General features: G+C 38.0%; 1 protein-coding gene across 1 annotated transcript in view; it reads left to right on the forward strand.

Annotated features, from left to right (window-relative positions):
- DHX29 (DExH-box helicase 29) overlaps positions 1 to 18,513 on the forward strand; it is a 30,205-nt gene that overhangs the window by 4,630 nt on the left and 7,062 nt on the right. The window contains exons 5-23 of the mRNA XM_079330415.1: positions 165 to 307; positions 1,140 to 1,265; positions 1,718 to 1,844; positions 2,090 to 2,251; positions 3,683 to 3,848; positions 4,771 to 4,894; positions 5,282 to 5,878; positions 6,582 to 6,725; positions 6,820 to 6,996; positions 7,601 to 7,741; positions 8,990 to 9,134; positions 9,348 to 9,468; positions 10,461 to 10,545; positions 11,145 to 11,233; positions 11,809 to 11,937; positions 12,744 to 12,819; positions 14,444 to 14,668; positions 17,221 to 17,357; positions 17,979 to 18,072. Coding sequence (XP_079186541.1) covers positions 165 to 307; positions 1,140 to 1,265; positions 1,718 to 1,844; positions 2,090 to 2,251; positions 3,683 to 3,848; positions 4,771 to 4,894; positions 5,282 to 5,878; positions 6,582 to 6,725; positions 6,820 to 6,996; positions 7,601 to 7,741; positions 8,990 to 9,134; positions 9,348 to 9,468; positions 10,461 to 10,545; positions 11,145 to 11,233; positions 11,809 to 11,937; positions 12,744 to 12,819; positions 14,444 to 14,668; positions 17,221 to 17,357; positions 17,979 to 18,072 — 3,008 coding nt within the window. The remainder of the gene's footprint in view (positions 1 to 164; positions 308 to 1,139; positions 1,266 to 1,717; positions 1,845 to 2,089; positions 2,252 to 3,682; positions 3,849 to 4,770; positions 4,895 to 5,281; positions 5,879 to 6,581; positions 6,726 to 6,819; positions 6,997 to 7,600; positions 7,742 to 8,989; positions 9,135 to 9,347; positions 9,469 to 10,460; positions 10,546 to 11,144; positions 11,234 to 11,808; positions 11,938 to 12,743; positions 12,820 to 14,443; positions 14,669 to 17,220; positions 17,358 to 17,978; positions 18,073 to 18,513) is intronic.

Consider the following 18,513-nt stretch of genomic DNA (forward strand, 5'->3'; position numbering starts at 1 on the left):
GTCCTATGGAAGTTCAGCAAGCAAATATACTATTTTACATAAATGCTAAAGCCTAATTTTTCAGTTGTGTTCTTCTAGTTGGTCCTCAACACAGTTTAAAATATTTTTCTGTAATTACTGTTGATATTTTCTGTGATGTGCTTTCGGGCTTTTTTATTTTGAAGATGCCTTACCTGAAGGTTTTAGCCAGCAATTTGAAGAACAGCAGCAGAAACCTAGAGCCAAATTCTGTTCCACTGTGTCACAGCGTGGAACACCGCCTCACTTAGAAGATAACAAAAAGAAAGAAAATGGCCCTGAAAGTAAGGTAATCTGAAAATCTAATCTGTAGTTACTTGGGGTGGGGTGAGGGAAGAGAGAAAACTTTCTAAAATACAGGAGTTGCATTGATTTCCAACACTGATGTGGAAAACTTATGAAAATGTTGTGTGATTAGTAATTGTCACCTGCATTTCAATTTCAGTGGAATGGTAGTTTAAAGATATTTTCCCTGTGGAGTCTAGAAGGTTCTTCATAGTTCACTTTTGTGGCAAAGCACAGGAATCGCATGAGATTTTGATTAAATATTAGGAAGAAGGTCTTTTCTGTGAGGGTGGTGAGGCACTGGCACAGGCTGGCCAGAGAAGCTATGGATGTCCCATTCCTGACAGTGTTCAATGCCAGGCTGGATGGGACTCTGAGCAACCTGGTCTAGTGTCCCAGCCTGTAGCAGCAGGGTTGGAACTAGATGATCTCTAAGGTCCCTCGCAGTGCAAACCATTCTAGGATTCTTTAGCTAAATTTCTTAATTTTATCCTGTGATTGGTTTATTCTGTTTATGTACATGTGGTACTCTCTACGACTTACGAGGATTTAAGTTTGCCTATGTACTGTCAGTATTTTTATTTCTGTGGTTAATGAATCTTAAACTAGAAAACAAAAAAAGATTCCCTGCAAATGATCTTACAGTAATTATAGTTATTCTAATGTCAAGATTTATTCAGGTGTGTAGTGAGATATTCACTGTAGTTGGGAAAGCTTGCTCCTTTTTTCTTGTCATATATATATTAAAACTTAACAGTAGCTCCTGAGTATTGGCAGAAAAAAGCATTGCTTTCACATACTTTATCATTAGTTTTAACTTGTATTGCTCTTCTTAGGAAACAAATGTGAGGAAAGAAAAAGAATTGAGTATGAAGGAGTGGATTTTGCAATATGCCGAGCAACAGAGTGATGAAGAGAAGGATGAGTCTGTGAAAGAGGCAGAGGAAGAAAAATTTGACCCAGTAAGACAGAATAATGCTTCATGGAAGTCTTTCTAAGAACTGCTATGTCTGGTAGATCTGCATATGGTAGATCTGTTTGTAACAAATTTGTGTATTGCAAATTGGGGATTGAAAACGTTTTTTATGTTGCCAGTAATGTATCAGGCTACTTAAGGAAAATCTGTTGAAACTTGTTTTCTGAGTTGGTTTTCCTTACCTATACTAATTGTACTGCATTCAAAATGTTGAACATGATTTGTGGGAAAGAAAAATTTAAAATATGTTTCCATGAGATTGAGTGAGTTACTATCAAATTCTGGGAGGTTTTGACTGTTAGTGAAATAAAAGCTAATTGTTTCTCCATTGCATAAGCTTAATATAAAGGATAAAAAGCCCACACTTCATTGTCAAGGTCACTGAAAATGACAGGTGTACCATGTTCAACTTTTAATTATTAATTCTGTTTGAAATAGAATGAGAGGTATATCCATCTGTCTGCCAAGCTTTCAGAAGCAAAAGAACAAGGAAGCATTTCCAAGCAAGACAAAGACAAGCAAGGCCAGAAGGCAGCACAAGAAAAAATAAGAAGAATTCAGCAAGGTAGAGCAATGCAAGTTACCTATTTTCTGGCCTGCACATTTGTTAAATCTTGGAGTCAGGTTGAATTGAAGATGATTTCATTATCTTCAGTGTGAAATGAAGGCTTTTCTGAATCTGTTCTTTCTCAGTCAAATTCGAAAAAGTCTGTAATGTTTCACTAGTTCCGGTTTTGGGTGCTCAGTATGAATTAATATAGCTATTTTTTAAGCGGTTGGTGGATGTAAGTTATATTCTCTCTCTGACAGAAATGGCAGTACTTGAGGAACATCCGGTATTTAATCCAGCTATAAAGATAACAAGCAAACAGCCAAATGAAAAGAAAAAAACACCCTCACCTCAACCTCAAGAAACTACTTTGAATTTGAGCTTGCTTGAAAAACCTGATGGTGCTACAAAGGAAGACAAAGGTGTGTTGGAAGGTGTTCAGTACAAGCTTTAAATCATACCAGAGGTTTCCAGAATTAGTTCCTGTTTTTCTGCATTTGCAGTGCTGAGTGAACAAGCCCTGATTATGGGAAACGAAGGTGGACTATCACAGCACCAATTAGTTTTGAAAAGACCTCTGAGATTGAGTCCAACCTGACCAAACCACTATGTCCATTAGACCACACACTGGGTGCAAAGTCCAGTTGTCCCTTAAACACCTCCAGGGATGGTGACTCTACCACTTCCTTGGACAGCCCAGGCCAGTGCTTGACAGCTCTTTCTGTGAATAAATGCCTCCTGATGTCCAGCCTGAACCTTTCCTGATGCAGACTGAGGCTATGTCCTCTTGATGTATCCCTGGTTGCCTGAGAGAAGGGGCTGACCCCACCTGGGTACAACCTCCTATTAGGGCAGCTGTAGAGAGTGACAAGGTCACCCCTGAGCCTCCTTTTCTGCAGGATAAACAGCCCCACCCCCTCAGCTGCTCCTCACAGCTCTGGTGCTCCAGACCCTGCCCCAGCTCCATTCCCTTCTCTGCACTCACTCCAGCCCCTCAGTGTCTCTCTTGCACTCAGGCCCAGAGCTGGACACAGCACTCGAGGTGTGGCCTCAGCAGTGCCCAGGACAGGGGGACAATCCCTGCCCTGCTCCTGCTGCCCACACTATTGCTGATCCAGCCAGGATGCCATTGGCCTTCTTGGCCCCTGGGCACACCCTGGCTCATGTTCAGCTGCTGCCACCAGCACCCCCAGGTCCTTTCCAGCCTCTCTGTCCCAGCCTGTGGCACTGCCTGGGGTTGTTGTGAGCCAAGGGCAGGACCCAGCACTGGCCCTGTTGAACCTCACACCATTGGCCTCAGCCATGATCCAGCCTGCCCAGATCCATCTGCAGAGCCTTCCTGCCCAACAGCAGATGAACACTCTCACCAAACTCAGAGTCTTTTGTGTACAGTCTGTCTCAATGACAAGTTGACTTCAGAGGATCTGTGCTTGTTTTAGCAGATTACATTGAAAGCTGTTTTTGTTATGCTGTCATGTCTTAAAAATTAGATTTCTTTTTTTTTTTTTTGGTTGTAGGGCTAGTTGCTGTTTCAGCTACACTCATCGTTTAAACTATTTTCATTGTGAATCTTTAGACTGTTAAAACATTTTCTGATAGGCAAACTTCAATTAAACTTCTAAAATCGTTGGGCGAACAAAGATAACAAAATACTATTATTATTTTTCTGCCAGATACTTCTGTAGGAAAAGCAGAAGTTGCTGTTGAGTATTATCAATACCTGTATTTCTACAAAACATTTCAGAAAATTGTGCTATCTAGCTAAGTACATGTGAATAAAAGGTAAAAATTATTTCAAAGGAATGTAAAATAGATTTTAGGACACTTTAAAGTGTATTTTTCTGCTCTTGCAGTGAAAAAGAGGGAACCGCTAGATATAAGAAATTTTGATTATAGTGCTCGAAGCTGGACTGGTAAATCTCCAAAACAGTTTTTGATTGACTGGTGCAGAAAGAATTTTCCCAAGAGCCCGAATCCTGGTTTTGAGAAAGTTTCTGTTGGAAAATATTGGAAATGTAGGTATGTATTTCCTTTAATCTTTACAATTGCATTTTGGTTCAACTGCAAATAAAAATTACAGTCAAATCTCTTGTTGATAGTGATTTATATTAATATAGTGTGTTTAAACCAAACTTTTTTTAGTACATCAGGGAGGCATTTTACTCTGGATAGCTCTGGAAAAGTGATGCTCAGCCTAGACAAAATCACAAAAATAAGATTCTAGCGAATGATCCCATAAAGCAGGGTAAAGGGTTTTTTACTTTCCATACTGCCGAATGAAAGGCTAATCTAAAGCAATTCCGTGAGATAGATTTGAACAACTTACGTTTGTTATTCAAAGTAACATCTGAAATCAAATATTCAAGTTTATGCATACCAAACTCTTCTGGAAATTGTTTAAAATAAAGTGGAAGTTAAAATTTGTATCGAAACTACCACAAATTTATGGGCAAACCAGTACAGTATCTTACTTTTAAATTTCTGTCAGAAATCAAGTCTCAAACACAGAGTTGTAGAGTAGAATATTACCATGTATGAATAAAGCAGACACAAAGTTATAAAAAAGTAATGTTTCTTGAGGGAACCAAGTAAAACAGCTTATTTTCTTGCTCAAGCCAAAAACTGTTAACAGTGTTAACTGGCACCCCTAAGAATATGGGAAATTTGGCTGCTGCTCTGACTGCAGTATATCTGTTAAACAGATGTTTGCATATTAGTAGATCATTAAATGTCATCTTGCTCTGTCCGAAATAGTTACAAGCACACAAACATTGGGTCCTTCTTCCAAAGCACCTAATGTTAGTGGTAATCTGTATGTATATAAATATTTCTGCTTTGAACAAAATGGAGACAAATTCACTGCTAGAATATTTGCTAAAAATGTTACATGTGTATTTTCTGTCTGTATTAGAGAAAATATTTTTGAAATTTTTTATTTAAGGGTCAGGATTATTAAGTCATCAGATGATGTCATGGTGATGTGTCCTACAATTGTAACAGAAGACAGTATGCAAGCACAACATCTAGCTGCTACTTTGGCACTCTACCATTTAACCAAAGGACAAGTAAGTTTCTTACCAGTATTACTGGTCTTGGCCTGGAGTCTGCCTCTGCACTTTTTTGTTAGTATCTATAGTTAAGTTCTAAAAATATTTTCATGTAGTATTCCCCATTAAATTCTTTTCCATATTCACTTGCTTTCATCTGATTGTGCATATGTTTTGCAGCATACAGAAGCTATACTTTCAGTCTTGTAAAAACAGAAAGCGAATTGAAAGTAATGTAGTATTGTTGACATTTATGTTACTGATTTCATAGCTTCTGTGCTTTGAATGGTTTCCTACTTGTTTCTTGTCAAATCTTTTGACATTTGAGCTTGTTTACACATAAAATGGTACCAATAGTACTTAGTAGCACATAATGTAATTTTTTTCTGCTTTTTGTATCTAAAGTCAGTTCATCAGTTGCTACCTCCTACCTACCGAGATGTCTGGCTAGAGTGGAGGGATATTGAGAAGAAAAAGGAAGAAGAAAGCAAGATAGAAACCAATAAGCCACGTGATACCTTTATTGCTAAATTGTTAAACAAACTCAAACAGCAACAGCAGCTACAGTCTGAAAACCAGCCAAAACTATCTGAGGGTCCTGAAGATTCGTGGGAAAACTTGGTTTCTGATGAGGACTTCAGCAATCTCTCCCTTGAGACTTCAGATGCAGATAATTTGGAACCTTCAAGGATTTTGTTTAAGAAGCTGCAGAGTTCCTCTAAATACCAGAGGCTTCTGAAAGAGAGACAGGAGTTACCTGTGTTTAAGCACAGATACTCGATTGTAGAAACTCTTAAAAAACATCGAGTAGTTGTTGTTGCTGGTGAAACAGGCAGTGGGAAGAGTACCCAGGTGCCCCATTTCTTGTTAGAAGACTTGCTGCTAGATGAAGGATCAAAAAAATGCAACATTGTTTGTACACAGCCCCGAAGAATCTCAGCAGTGAGTCTGGCAACAAGGGTTTGTGAAGAGCTGGGCTGTGAATCAGGACCGGGAGGAAAAGTAAGAAGTGTCTTAATTCATTTGCTTGTCTCAATCAAATGCAGGGGACTGGATTGTTAACAAAAAATGAGAACATTTTCTTATACAACCAAACAATTGGATGTTATTTTCTCTTGAAAGGGATTTCTTGATATGTCAGTTGCTTATTTTTGTCTTGTCATCTGTGAACCTCTAGAAATCCATATATGATTTCTAAAATCTTCAGAAGCTGGTTGTAAAGCAAAAGTGTTTTATAGCTGGAATGGTCGAATATTTGAGGAGATTACCCAGGGACTGTTGCATCACTATCACTAGGAATGAAGCAAAGTCCCTTAAATAAGGCTCTGAGCAATCCAGTCTGGCCTTGAGTGAGGCCATGCTTTGAGAGAGGCCCTCTCCAACACAGTTATTTTGTTATTTGAAGAAAGCTGAAGTCCTGTATTTGTTAGGGTAATTTGTGCAAATTCTATTCGTTACTTTTGGAACTGTCCAAGAGTCCTGAAAACAACCCTGATCTTTGCCACCCTGCATAAATTTAATGTGTTTTTCCTTTCTTAACAAAGGAAAATACTTGTATGAAAGTGTGGCAGTCGCTCACTATACTACTTATTTAGCAAATTGTGTGGTCTCTGAATCTGACAGCTACTAAATTTTGCTTTATTTTGAATATTATTTACTTGTATGTTATTTTAAGTTATTCTATATTTTTAAATTATTTTTTAAGCATTCCCTGTGTGGATATCAAATTCGCATGGAATCAAGAACGGGAGAAGCCACCAGACTGCTGTACTGTACAACAGGTGTCCTGCTTCGGAAACTTCAAGAGGATGGTCTCCTGTCAAGTATCTCTCATGTTATTGTAGATGAGGTTATCAGTTCTTTACTATTCTGCAGAAATGACAGGTATTCTGGGCCTTGACCTCTACTAAATTCTTGCTATAGATCTGTTTTTCTAATTCTAGGTACATGAAAGAAGTGTCCAGTCTGATTTCTTGCTAGTTATTCTGAGGGAGATCTTGCATAAGCGTTCAGACCTGCACCTGATTTTAATGAGCGCCACTGTAGACAGTGAGAAGTTTTCCAGCTATTTCTCACACTGTCCTATTTTGAGGATCTCAGGGAGGAGTTACCCAGTTGAGGTAGGTAGATGTTTATTTTGATTATGCAAGACACTTTTTATGTATGTATACAGTGGTTGCCTGGTTAGTTAGGCAATTTATCAGTTTTGTTGGTGTTTTGTTTTGTTTTTTTAAACCAGAAAGATCTTTAAGTATTTCAAGGACTTGTAGTCCTTTTATGAAGATATAGGATAGCTTCAGGGCTTTGGAGTACATAGCTATACTATTTTTTTGTGGTGGATATGTTGATTACAATCCTTGATTTTTCTCTATTTAACCTAGGTGGAAAGGAAAGCATTAAAAAATTTCTCCCACAGCCCCTGTAATTTTGTCACTACACTCTTATGTGTTTTTTCTTACACATGCTGTATAGGCTATGATAAAGGTTACATAGTGATCAGGTGGAGAAGCCCATTAAGAAACTTGTAGCAGATCTAAGACTAGGTTTTCATCATAAGAATCAATAAGAATCAATCATAAGAAATGTTAGTTGAAATTTGCAAGATTTATTACAACATTAAGGCATGCCCTGTTAACATTTGTTACATAAGCTTTAAAAAGTGAGAAAGGTTGCTGATTTATTTTTGATGTGTCTCATGTTTTTTTCTTTGAATTTTCACTAAAGATTTTCCATGTTGAAGATATAATTGAAGCAACTGGCTATATTCTAGAGAAAGACTCAGAATATTGTCAGAAGTTCTTGGAGGAGGAGGAGGAAGTAACAATAAATGTTACTGGTAAAGGAGGAAGCACTACAAAGCATCAGGTGAAACAAGCATTTTTAGTTTTGTCTTGGAACCTTTGGGGGTTTTCATTATTTAATAATTTTGGTTCCTTTTTCATTTATTGTAGTTGGATTGTAGAATATCAAATATTCTCTCTATTTATAAAAAAGACATAATAGAGCTCCTACTAATATTTATGAATACCATGTCCTTTTGACTGTTGCTTCAGCTCCTATATATCTGTCTTGATTTTGCTGTATTTGATGTTGAAATCTCTTGCAGATTACCAGCTCTGGATTTGTAAGCAGCAGGGAAACCATTTTTTTTTTCCCCCAAAGAATTCTCCTACATAATGGTGCTAGCAACAGAAGAGACAAGGCTTATTCTTCTTAGCTGAAAAACTCCCAAGATCCTCCAACTTAGCCTGCTGAATGAGATGATTTACATGAGGTTGTTGTATAGACCTCTTTAGTTTAACACTCTGCAGTGACAGCTGTATGTGTTTTTGGATCAAAACTCCTGAAGGGGAAATTCTGTCAGTGCCATCTGACTTTGGCAGCTTAGGCTGTTCGTCTAGACTTTGTATTTTGGGAAGATACCTCTCTGCTCCAACTTAGTTTGCAAGACTTCTGAAAATTTAGCTTGCTGTGTTTGAACACTTATACATATGTTGAAAAATAATCTGGTGTGCTCTGCTGGTTGTTTTCCTTCAGTACAGAAGGCTATGTGGTGTCAAGCTTCCTTAAATATGTTGAGTAACAGTGAAATAGTTTAAAATAGTGCCATTTAATTTAGAAATTATGCCATGTATGTAAGATGTCTAGAAAATATTCATATGTATGTCTCTCCTGTTTGCTCTTCTTTTTTCCTGTTCCAGAGCACTGCAGGAGTTGCTACCTAGTTCATTTTTAATTTTCATTGCAACCATTAGTTGAGAAGGGTGAGGTGAAGCAGAGGAAAAACATGAAACTGGTTTCTTACACCACTAAGTTGGAGTTTTGAAAGAAGAATATACATCTTATCCCACTTTGAGCTGATACCAATTGAATGCCAGATATGAACTTCGGGCCTGTTCACCTCTTGAACAGACTTTAATTTTTATATTTTTTTTTAAACTGTAATGTTATTTTATGGCTGTAGATACCTGTACACATTATGTAGGTGGTTGTAATTTAATCTAACTCACACAGATTTTGGTGGGAAGTTAGTTAAATTTCTCTTATCCCAGTCTCTGTTTCAAGTGAATGGCAAATTCACCTTTTTTTTTCTGCTTACTCTTGTTTTTTTAGGAGTGTGTCCCAATCCAGTCTGGGTCTGGTATCAATTTGGCACCGTATTATGCGAAGTATAGCAGTCGTACACAGCAGGCTGTCTTATATATGAACCCTTACAAGATCAACCTTGAACTTATTTTGGAGTTGCTTGCATATTTAGGTACTTTTAGTCCATTTCTTAAGAAATTTATGTACTTGGGGTTGTCCTTTGCACCCATTTTCTACTGCTTTCTACTGATAATGAAGTACTTGACTTCAATTTTATATGAAAGACCTTGAAAAGCATTAATCACAGGGCCTAGTATTTGTTCCTGTTGTTATGTAAAACTTCACAATGCCTGTTTTTAACTATGATTTTACTGTAATTTTGCAGATAGAAGTCCCCAGTTCAAGAATATTGAAGGTGCTGTACTGATCTTTTTACCAGGCCTTGCTCATATCCAACAGCTGTACGACCTCATTTCAACTGACAGAAGATTTAACTTGCATGACAGGTAATGCAGATACTTTTTTTTGAAGTTAATACTCTTAAGTTACAATCCAACAAACATTCATTAAGGCTTGCTTTTCTTGTAAAAAGAAAGTGAGAGTTATGCCTCTGAGCTAATTGTGCTACAAATGTACTTTTACTGCAATGCAAATGTACTTCTGCTACAACACGAGTGTGCTTTTACTGCTATAATTGAGAAGTTATACAAGCAAAAGTGACAGATTCTTAGGGAATGGTATGATAAATTTTCTTTTATTACTTTCTATTTTATTCATCAGCAAACTTACCTAATCAAAAGCACTTGACTACTTCTTTTCCACTTCGTAGGGTATGGAAGCTGCCATACCTGGGATACAGATTTCTGTGGCTTACTGTTTACATGGAAGTGACTACTTCCTGAGAAGAGCTCCAGAGCATCTGGATCTACCAAGAGAAATGGCCTAGGGTTGTAGTGACAGATAATTTCAAAATTTATTTTTTTGGGTAGCTAACAGTTAGCAACACAACTGCATAAAAGGAACAATTGCAGTCAAATGCTAAATATTTGTTGATTGACTGAGATGTAAAGACCTGGAAGAGAAGGAAAGGACCAGTCTCTGTAGCTCTTGCATCTTTGAAGGCATTTATTACTTGAAGTTGCATGAATTTCTAATGGTCCTTGTCTTGGAAGCACAATTTAAAAAACTTGGGATTACAGACACTTAGCTCCCTTTATTGCCAGGCTGTTACTCTTAAGTAACCAGCAATTTTGCAGTATTACTATTTTTCCTGCATTTTTACTGAATGGGAGAACATTCCTATGAACTAATTGGGATATTTTTTCTAGAAATTGTTATGAAACAATGAAGCAGATTTTCATATCTAGTCATACAAAACTTTACTCTTTCAATTGTCTTATTCTAATTGCTTCTCCAAATGTTGTCATTATAGTGGTTTTATTTTTTTACTCCATGTTATTTGATTAGCATAAATTTATTTAATAATTTCTTTTTCTAGGCACAGATTGATAGCATTGCATTCTGTTCTTTCAACTCAAGACCAAGCAGCTGCATTTACAATACCTCCTCTTGGTATTAGAAAGGTAATATTTACAAAGGTCGTGATTGAAAAGAGAAATTTTCTGTGGGTGCATCTCTGAATTGTTATCTCACAGAATTACACAACAACTAGGTATTCCTAGAATTTCCTCTCTGCAAAGAAACAATTCTAATTTGGTGGTCTATAATGCCAAGAAGCTAATATGCTGTGAAAATATTGACAGTATTGGACAAATTCTTAAACCTAATTTTTTTCTGTGAACTTCCTTAATTATTACTTTATTTGTGTTTTAACTATTGTTAACCAGTAACTATGGCTTTTGTCTTGGAAAAATACAGTTTTATTTATTGCCAAACTATGTAATTAAATGTTGATCAGTTTTGGTGGATACTAGCCAGTAATTTTGCTGGATTATCAAACAAAATTGTTTTAAAACAAAATATGAAATTATTTCTTACCTTTTAATTTCTCTCCTTGGGGAAAACTAGGCCATTTTCCAACTCATGTAGCTTTTAATTATTTGTTAGATTATTTAAGCAAACATTTCTGGGTAAAAAAATTTTGATTAGACTTACTCCATAATAATGATTTAGAGATTGAAACCTCTTTAAACAGTTCTATTTCCTACGTTACTCTTTCTAGATTGTTTTGGCAACCAATATAGCAGAGACGGGTATCACAATACCAGATGTTGTCTTTGTAATTGATACTGGGAGAACAAAAGAAAATAGGTAAGAGTTTGCTTTTCATCAGTCATACTGTGATTACTGTAAATATTTGAAGGATAGAACTGCAAGAATTCTGTAGTATCCTTATTAAACTAGAGTTCTGGATGCAGAAATGTGCTGCGTTTAAAAGCTTGCAGTCTTGGGTACAGGTTTGGGATGTATCTTTCGAGTTTCAGATGGTGAGAAGAACAAAGGAAATTCATAGACAAGGGATGTAATGTATGGGTAATTGTGATTAAATGCTGTGTTAAAAATGAAGGAAGTATTTTTTGTGCTATCTCAGCTTTTAAAAGTTTCTTTTGTTCACTTTTTAAATGTGAAAATCCATACACAATGTGTTAGAATGATTCTGAGTTTCCAGGGAGATGAAATAATAAAGCTTTCATTTTCCAGTTCTTATACTGAGTTGTGTTCAAGGTTTTATAATATACAGTTCCTCCCAGATATGCTTGGTTTTCAAAACTAAATGCATTTTTAAATAATTGCTCATTGGATACATTGTCAATGTGCTGGTGTTCTGGTTACATATACATGAAAGTTTTAATTCTGAAATCTGAATCTGCTTTATAATTTTTAAGGTATCATGAAAGCAGTCAGATGAGTTCCCTGGAAGAGACCTTTGTTAGTAAAGCTAGTGCTCTGCAGCGACAAGGGAGAGCTGGGCGTGTTAGAGATGGGTTCTGCTTCCGAATGTACACGAGAGACAGGTACTGTAACTTAGCAGAATTCTGTAAATCTCATACATACTGTGTATGTTTTTCTGTGCAAAACCAAGACTTCTTGCTGAAATTCACTTTACTGCAAACCAGGAAAATAAAACTGGAAAAAGCTCAGCCAAAACTAGAATTTGAGTATCATGTGTGCCAAGTGTTAGAGTAGTCTTTCACACTTTTAAAAAATTGTTAGTTTTATTCTTAATATTTCTGTAATGTGATTTTAAAGAAATATTCGTAATTAAAGGAAAAATGCAGCACAAGGATTTTCAGAATGTCAATTTTTTGCAACACGTGCTTGGCTTACATCAAATGTGCACAAGCCTTACCTCCTGAACTTGGAATTTTTTATTACACAAATCTGTAGGTTTCTGAGGGGATAATCTCTGTGGATAAGAGGACACTGCAGAATTAGTTTCTGTTCCTGCAGTGGAATAACCTTTTTCCTGCTTCTGTGAAAGCCTGAACAACTTCCAGGTGAATTAAGGTCCTTTGATATAACCAATGAAGTGTACCAATGAACCAATGGGACCTTTTAGTCCCAAGAAGACTTTTCAGTTTGAAAGCGTTTTACAGACTTGTTTTGAAAATTGAGGTTTCCTGCCTTTCTCTGTGACTGAAACTTGTTTTCCAAGCACAACATGTGCCTTAATTCAAAGTATAAGTGGCTCATCCATGTTACTCCCTTCCTTGCCACTTGAGAAACACTGCAAATAATGACCACGTAAAAACCAGATTTACAAGTTTAATTCAAAGATTTAGTTGAAGATACATGTTTTTGTGGTTTTATGATGTTGCAGGTTTGAAAGTTTCATGGAATATTCTGTTCCAGAAATATTGCGTGTGCCTTTGGAGGAATTATGCCTTCATATTATGGTATGGTTTTTGCTTTTAGAATTGTTAACCTTGTGTGGTGGGTTGATCATGGCTGGATGCTGGGTGGCCCCAAAATTCCTCTGTTACTCTCCTGCTCAGGTATATGGGAGAGAAAATAAAATGAAAGGTTCATAGCTAGAGGTAAGGATACAGAGAGATGACTTGTGAATTACTGTCCCAAGCAAAAGAGAGTTGATTTGTGGAAATCAATTGAATTTATAACCGATCAAGCTAGAGTAGGCTAGTGAGATGTAGAAACCACCCCTTCCTCTTTCTTGGCTTAGTTTTTATTTCCCAGTTCCCTACCTCCTGTCTTCCATCAGAACAGGGAGATGGGTAATGGCATGTTTGGTCAGTTTATCACACATTGCTTCTGCTGCTGCTTCGTCTTCAGAGGAAGCGAGGACTCCTTCCCTGCTCTAGCTTGGAGTCCCCTTCCACCAGAGACTGTCATTCACAAGTTTCTGCAATGTGAATTCTTCCCACAGGTTGCAGTTTTTCATTAACTGCTCCAGCATGGGTCCCCCTTAGAGTCAAGTTCTACCAGCAAACCTGCTGCAATGTGGGCTCCTCTCATCATGGCACCACAAGTCCTGCCATGAGTCTGCTCCAGTGTGAGCTCTCCACAGGGTCACAGCTCCTTCAGGCATCCACCTGCTTGAGTGTGTGCCCACCACACTAGCCACTCCCCCTCCATAAGCTGCAGGGGGACAGCCTTCTTCACCATGGGCTACTTTCTTCACTGATTTTGGTGTCTTCAGAGTTGTTCTCAGCTAGTCTTCTCTGGCTACAGTTTGTTTCTGTGCAATAACTTCTCCTGGAAGCATGACCACCATCACTGACTGGCTCAGCCGTGGCCAGCAGTGGGTCTGTCCTGGAGCTTCCAGGCATTGTCTGGACATAGGGGAAGCTGCTCTCAGCTTCTCACTGAACTCACCCATGCAGTCCCTAATACGTAAACCTGGCCACACAAGCCCAATCCACCCTGTTAGGTAAAAATACTATATTTGCCATTCATACTGTTCATTCATACTGTTGCCTGTTTTAGGATTACTGACCCTAGTAGCTAAAAAGGTTTGTTATGACAGACCTGATCCAATGCAGTTACTTAGTGGAGCTTCTCCCGCAGGTCAGGAGGTAACTCAGCACTTGATGAAAGCATGCTGTTCAGTGAGAATAGTGCACTATATGATTCCAGTTTGCCTCAGAGTGACAATTATAAACTGTTAAATAGCCTTCTAATTGATTTCTGTTTAAGGGAGCAATTCCATTACCTCATCACCTCTTAAGTGAGTAGGATGTGCTTGGGAAAACTAGCAACCTGGCAAATTAGTGTTAGGTTGAACAGCATCCCATCAGGATTGAGAGTCCCCTGCTCATTAGTGATCACTGGTAACACACTTCTCTGAACAGTGGTCATGCCATTTGAAGCCCTTCCAAACAATGAAGTTTTGTTAACCTAATGTGCGGCACATCATCCTTCTGGGGAAGCAAGATGTTTGTTTGGTGGAGACGGAATGTGTACTTTTGATGCAAGATCAGTTTTCCAGTTTTCTGTGTAGCTGTTAGAGAACTTCTTTATAATAAATTCTTATATTGAAATATATGTCCCTTTACCTCACAGAAATGCAGTCTTGGCTCGCCTGAAGATTTTCTTTCCAAAGCATTAGATCCACCGCAGCAGCAAGTAATTGGTAATGCAATGAATCTGTTGAGGAAGATTGGCGCTTGTCAGTTAAACGAGCCTAAGCTGACTCCATTGGGCCAGCACCTTGCAGCCCTTCCTGTTAATGTGAAGATTGGCAAAATGCTTATATTTGGTGCTATATTTGGCTGCTTGGATCCTGTGGTGAGTAAAAAAAAAAATAACCATGTTTCAAAAGTACAGGAATTGTTAATCCTTTGCAGTTATTCTGATTTCTTGTAATGTGGTATTTTGAAAAGGAGATGCAAGTTAAAATGTTTACTTTAAAGTGAGGACACCCAAACATCATGGAGCGGAATAATGTAACTATTCTCTATGGTTGGACTCAATGATCTTAAAGGTCTTTTCCAACTAAAAGTGGTTCTATGATTCTAAATTCCTAGATACTCTCCACACTGGATAATCAAGCTTGGTCTCCAGGTCTGTCCATGGTGATCCCAGGGAATCTGACATTTAAAGACAATGTCCTCTTACATGTGGGTTAGACAGTCTGGATTACCCCACAGTGTATGGCCAAAAACATAATCAAAGTTATTGCAAATTAATTGGTAGGTAATTTATCAAGACTGTGGCATAGTTTACATTTTCACCTAATCTATTTAACTCACTGCAAAATAGAAGAAAATATGAGTGTGATAGTATCTGGAAAGTGAAAGTTTGATTTATTTATTTCCTGTTAATGTGGTATAACCTAAAGCAGATGATTAATCTGACCATCATTGCACTGTCATTTGGCAAAACATTCCATTTGAGTTTTGAGATGTTTTTTATGCTTGCCTGTAAGGCATTACGTAGACAGTGGCTTTAATATATGCAAGTGCTGAATTCTGTATAGGAAATTCTTATAGTGCTGAGATTTCCTTGAGAGTCGCTAGAAGATAAACTATAATTAGACATTACCTATTCTTCTTGGATTACAAGAGCTAGTGATTCTCAGGTGCAAGAAATCAGTCAGAGAAGACAATCAATGGCTGTGAGTGGAGACCTGCTGATTAAACTCAAGGGCAACAAGCAAATGCACAATCCGTGTGGAAGCAAGGACAAGTGTCTGGAAAGACTATAGGAGTGCAGTCTAGTTGCATAGGAATGGGATGAGGAAGGACATGGCAAAGATGGAACTAAACGTGGCACGGAACATGAGGACAAATAAGAAGGGATTATGCAGCTTTGTCAGCCAGAAAAAGGTCAAAGAAAATGTACCCCAGCTTATGAACAGATAAAAACACATGAGGAGGAGGCTGAGATAATCAATGATTTTGCCTCAGTCATCCATGGTAACCTCTTTTATGGCAGTCAGGTGAAGTCTCAGATGTCTGGAAAAGGAGAAGCGTTGTACCTATCTATTTTTTTAAGAAAGTAGAAAGGAGGGGCTTTGGAACTGCTAAGGTGTCAACTTTCATTCTGTACCTGGGAAGATTATGGAATAGATCCTCCTAGAAATATGCTACAGCACTTGAAGGACAGAGAGGTGATTCAAGACACCAGCATGAGCTTAACCAAGGGCAAGTCCTGCTTTACCTTCTTCTGTGGTGGAGAGACCACATCAGTGGACTAGGGGAAGGCCACACACTCATTTATCTGAACTTCTGCAGAACCTTTACCATGGTCTCCCACCTAAATTTGGAAAGAAATGGATTCAGAGGATGAGCTATTTGATAGATAAGAAAGTGGTTGTACAGTCCCATTCAGAGGGTGGTGGTTAATGGCTCAGAGTCCCAATGGACATCAGTGACAAGTGATGCCCTCAGAGGCCTGTACTGGGACCAGTGTTATATAGTATCTTCATCAGTGATGTAGATGGAGAGATTGAGTGCATCCTCAATGCAGATGACCCCAAGCTGAGTGGTGCTGTTGACACATCTGAGGGATGGGATGCCATCAGGAGGGACCTGGAGAAGTGGGCAGATGTGGAGCTCACAGAGCCAAGGGCTAGGACAACCCCGAGTATCAGCACAGGCTGGGCATGAACACACCAAGGATGCCGTGGATGAGAGGCTGGACATGACCCAGCCATGAATACTCACAGCCCAGAGAGCCAAACATCCTGGGCTGCATCCAGAGCCCTGCGAGCAGCAGGACAGGGAGGGAATTCTGCCCCTCTGCTGTGCCTTCATGAGACCCCACCTGGATCTATCTCTGATATCCCCAACACAGGAAAGATGTGGACTTTCTGTAGTGAGTCCAGAATTTATCACAAAGCTGATCAGAGAGGTCTAGAGTACCTTCCCTTTGAGGACACTGAGAGATTGGGGTTGTTCAGTGTGGAGAAAAGGTTCCAGCATGACCTAATGGCAGCTTTTCAGTATCTGAAGGGCATTGAAGAGGAACTTCTTCAAGGGGCATATGGTACCAGGACAATACGAAATGGGTTTGAACTGAAAGAGGATTTGGTTTGATTCAATATTAGGAAGAGATTATTTTCTGTGAGGGTAGTGAGGCACTGGAACACATTGCCCAGAGGTGTCCCATTGCTGAAAGTGTTCAAGGCTGGCTGAGTGCGGCTTTGAGAAACTTAGTTTTGTGGAAGGTTTTTCTGCCTATAGCAGAGGCTTGAAACTAGATGATCTTTAAGGTCCCTTGCTACCCAAGCCTATAATTCTAAGATAACGATAAAAGAAAATTTAGGGCTATTAGTTTTATAAACCTGTAAGCTTACAACACAATACTTCTAAGCAATGTGTGCTTTATAATTGTAGGCAACTTTGGCTGCTGTTATGACAGAAAAATCTCCATTTACTACACCTATTGGTCGAAAAGATGAAGCAGATCTTGCAAAATCATCTCTGGCTATGGCAGTTTCAGACCATATAACAATCTACAATGCTTATCTGGGGTAAGTGATGATTCCCCTATGCTCATAACTATGAGCAGATAACAAGTAATGCACTTATATAAAGAATCCTTAATATCTCTATAACTGTTTTCACTTTGAGTTTTTTCTGTTCAGAGTAACAATAGATTGCTGAGTACTGTAACACAAATGGATAGCTTGCTTAGTGTTTTGTTCTTCAGCTTCTTTTAGCTATGTTTGATAGAGATTTACTGTGTCAGTTTATCTTAGTATTTAAAGTATTTTGTTTGCTCTTTGTGTTATTTTGACCAGAATATTTTGTATTTGATAAAGCACAAATGTATAAAACAACATCCAGGTTTTTTCTTCTTTAAGGTATTACCACTAAGTCTGAATTTGTTTTGACTGTCAAGACAGGCAGAAATGCGTGGGGTTTGAGAGTAAATCACCTTGTATTTTTATTAGTGTCTGTCAAATATATGTTATGGGCATGTTCTCTGGAGTGTCCTTAGACTGGCAGTAGTCATCTTCATTAATACAACTTATTTTAGAGTGGAGCGTGCTTACCAAAACACACTATTCTTTTTTAACTTAGTGTCTCTTCTGTTATTAGAGTCTTGATGGGTTTCTTCTTGCTGTAATAAGACACTGTTTTTTCCTTAGATGGAAAAGGGCTCGACAGGAAGGGGGATATCGTGCTGAAATGACTTATTGCAGAAGGAATTTCCTTAATAGGACTTCACTATTAACTCTGGAGGTAAAACATACCATTATGCTCTGCAAGACAAGATAAAAGCGAGTGGAATTTTAGGGGCTGATGAAATACACATTCTCAATGAAGGTAGCTTGTATTTGAGTTTTGATGTGCACACTTTAGTAAACAGCTTTGCAGTCACTGCCATAGGAGAAGCTAGGCCTTACTTTCATCAGAGAATCAAAACTTCATGAATTAAAGTATTTATTATATTATTCTTGATATCAAATAACATATCTATTAACAGTTCATTTGAAAGATGAGCCACACACTTATGTGAATGGCCTCTTATTTTTGACAAGAAAATAAGATCCAGCAGAACTGGATCTGTGATACAAATGTATATTTCATTTTAACAGCAGGTAGAGATTTAGTATTTGTAGCATTTAAATTTCTATATGTATAATCCTGTATTCCAGATATCAGATTATTTTATAAATAATG

The sequence above is a fragment of the Erithacus rubecula genome (genome assembly GCF_903797595.1).
Source record: "Erithacus rubecula genome assembly, chromosome: Z".
In the NCBI taxonomy this organism is placed as follows: domain Eukaryota; kingdom Metazoa; phylum Chordata; class Aves; order Passeriformes; family Muscicapidae; genus Erithacus; species Erithacus rubecula.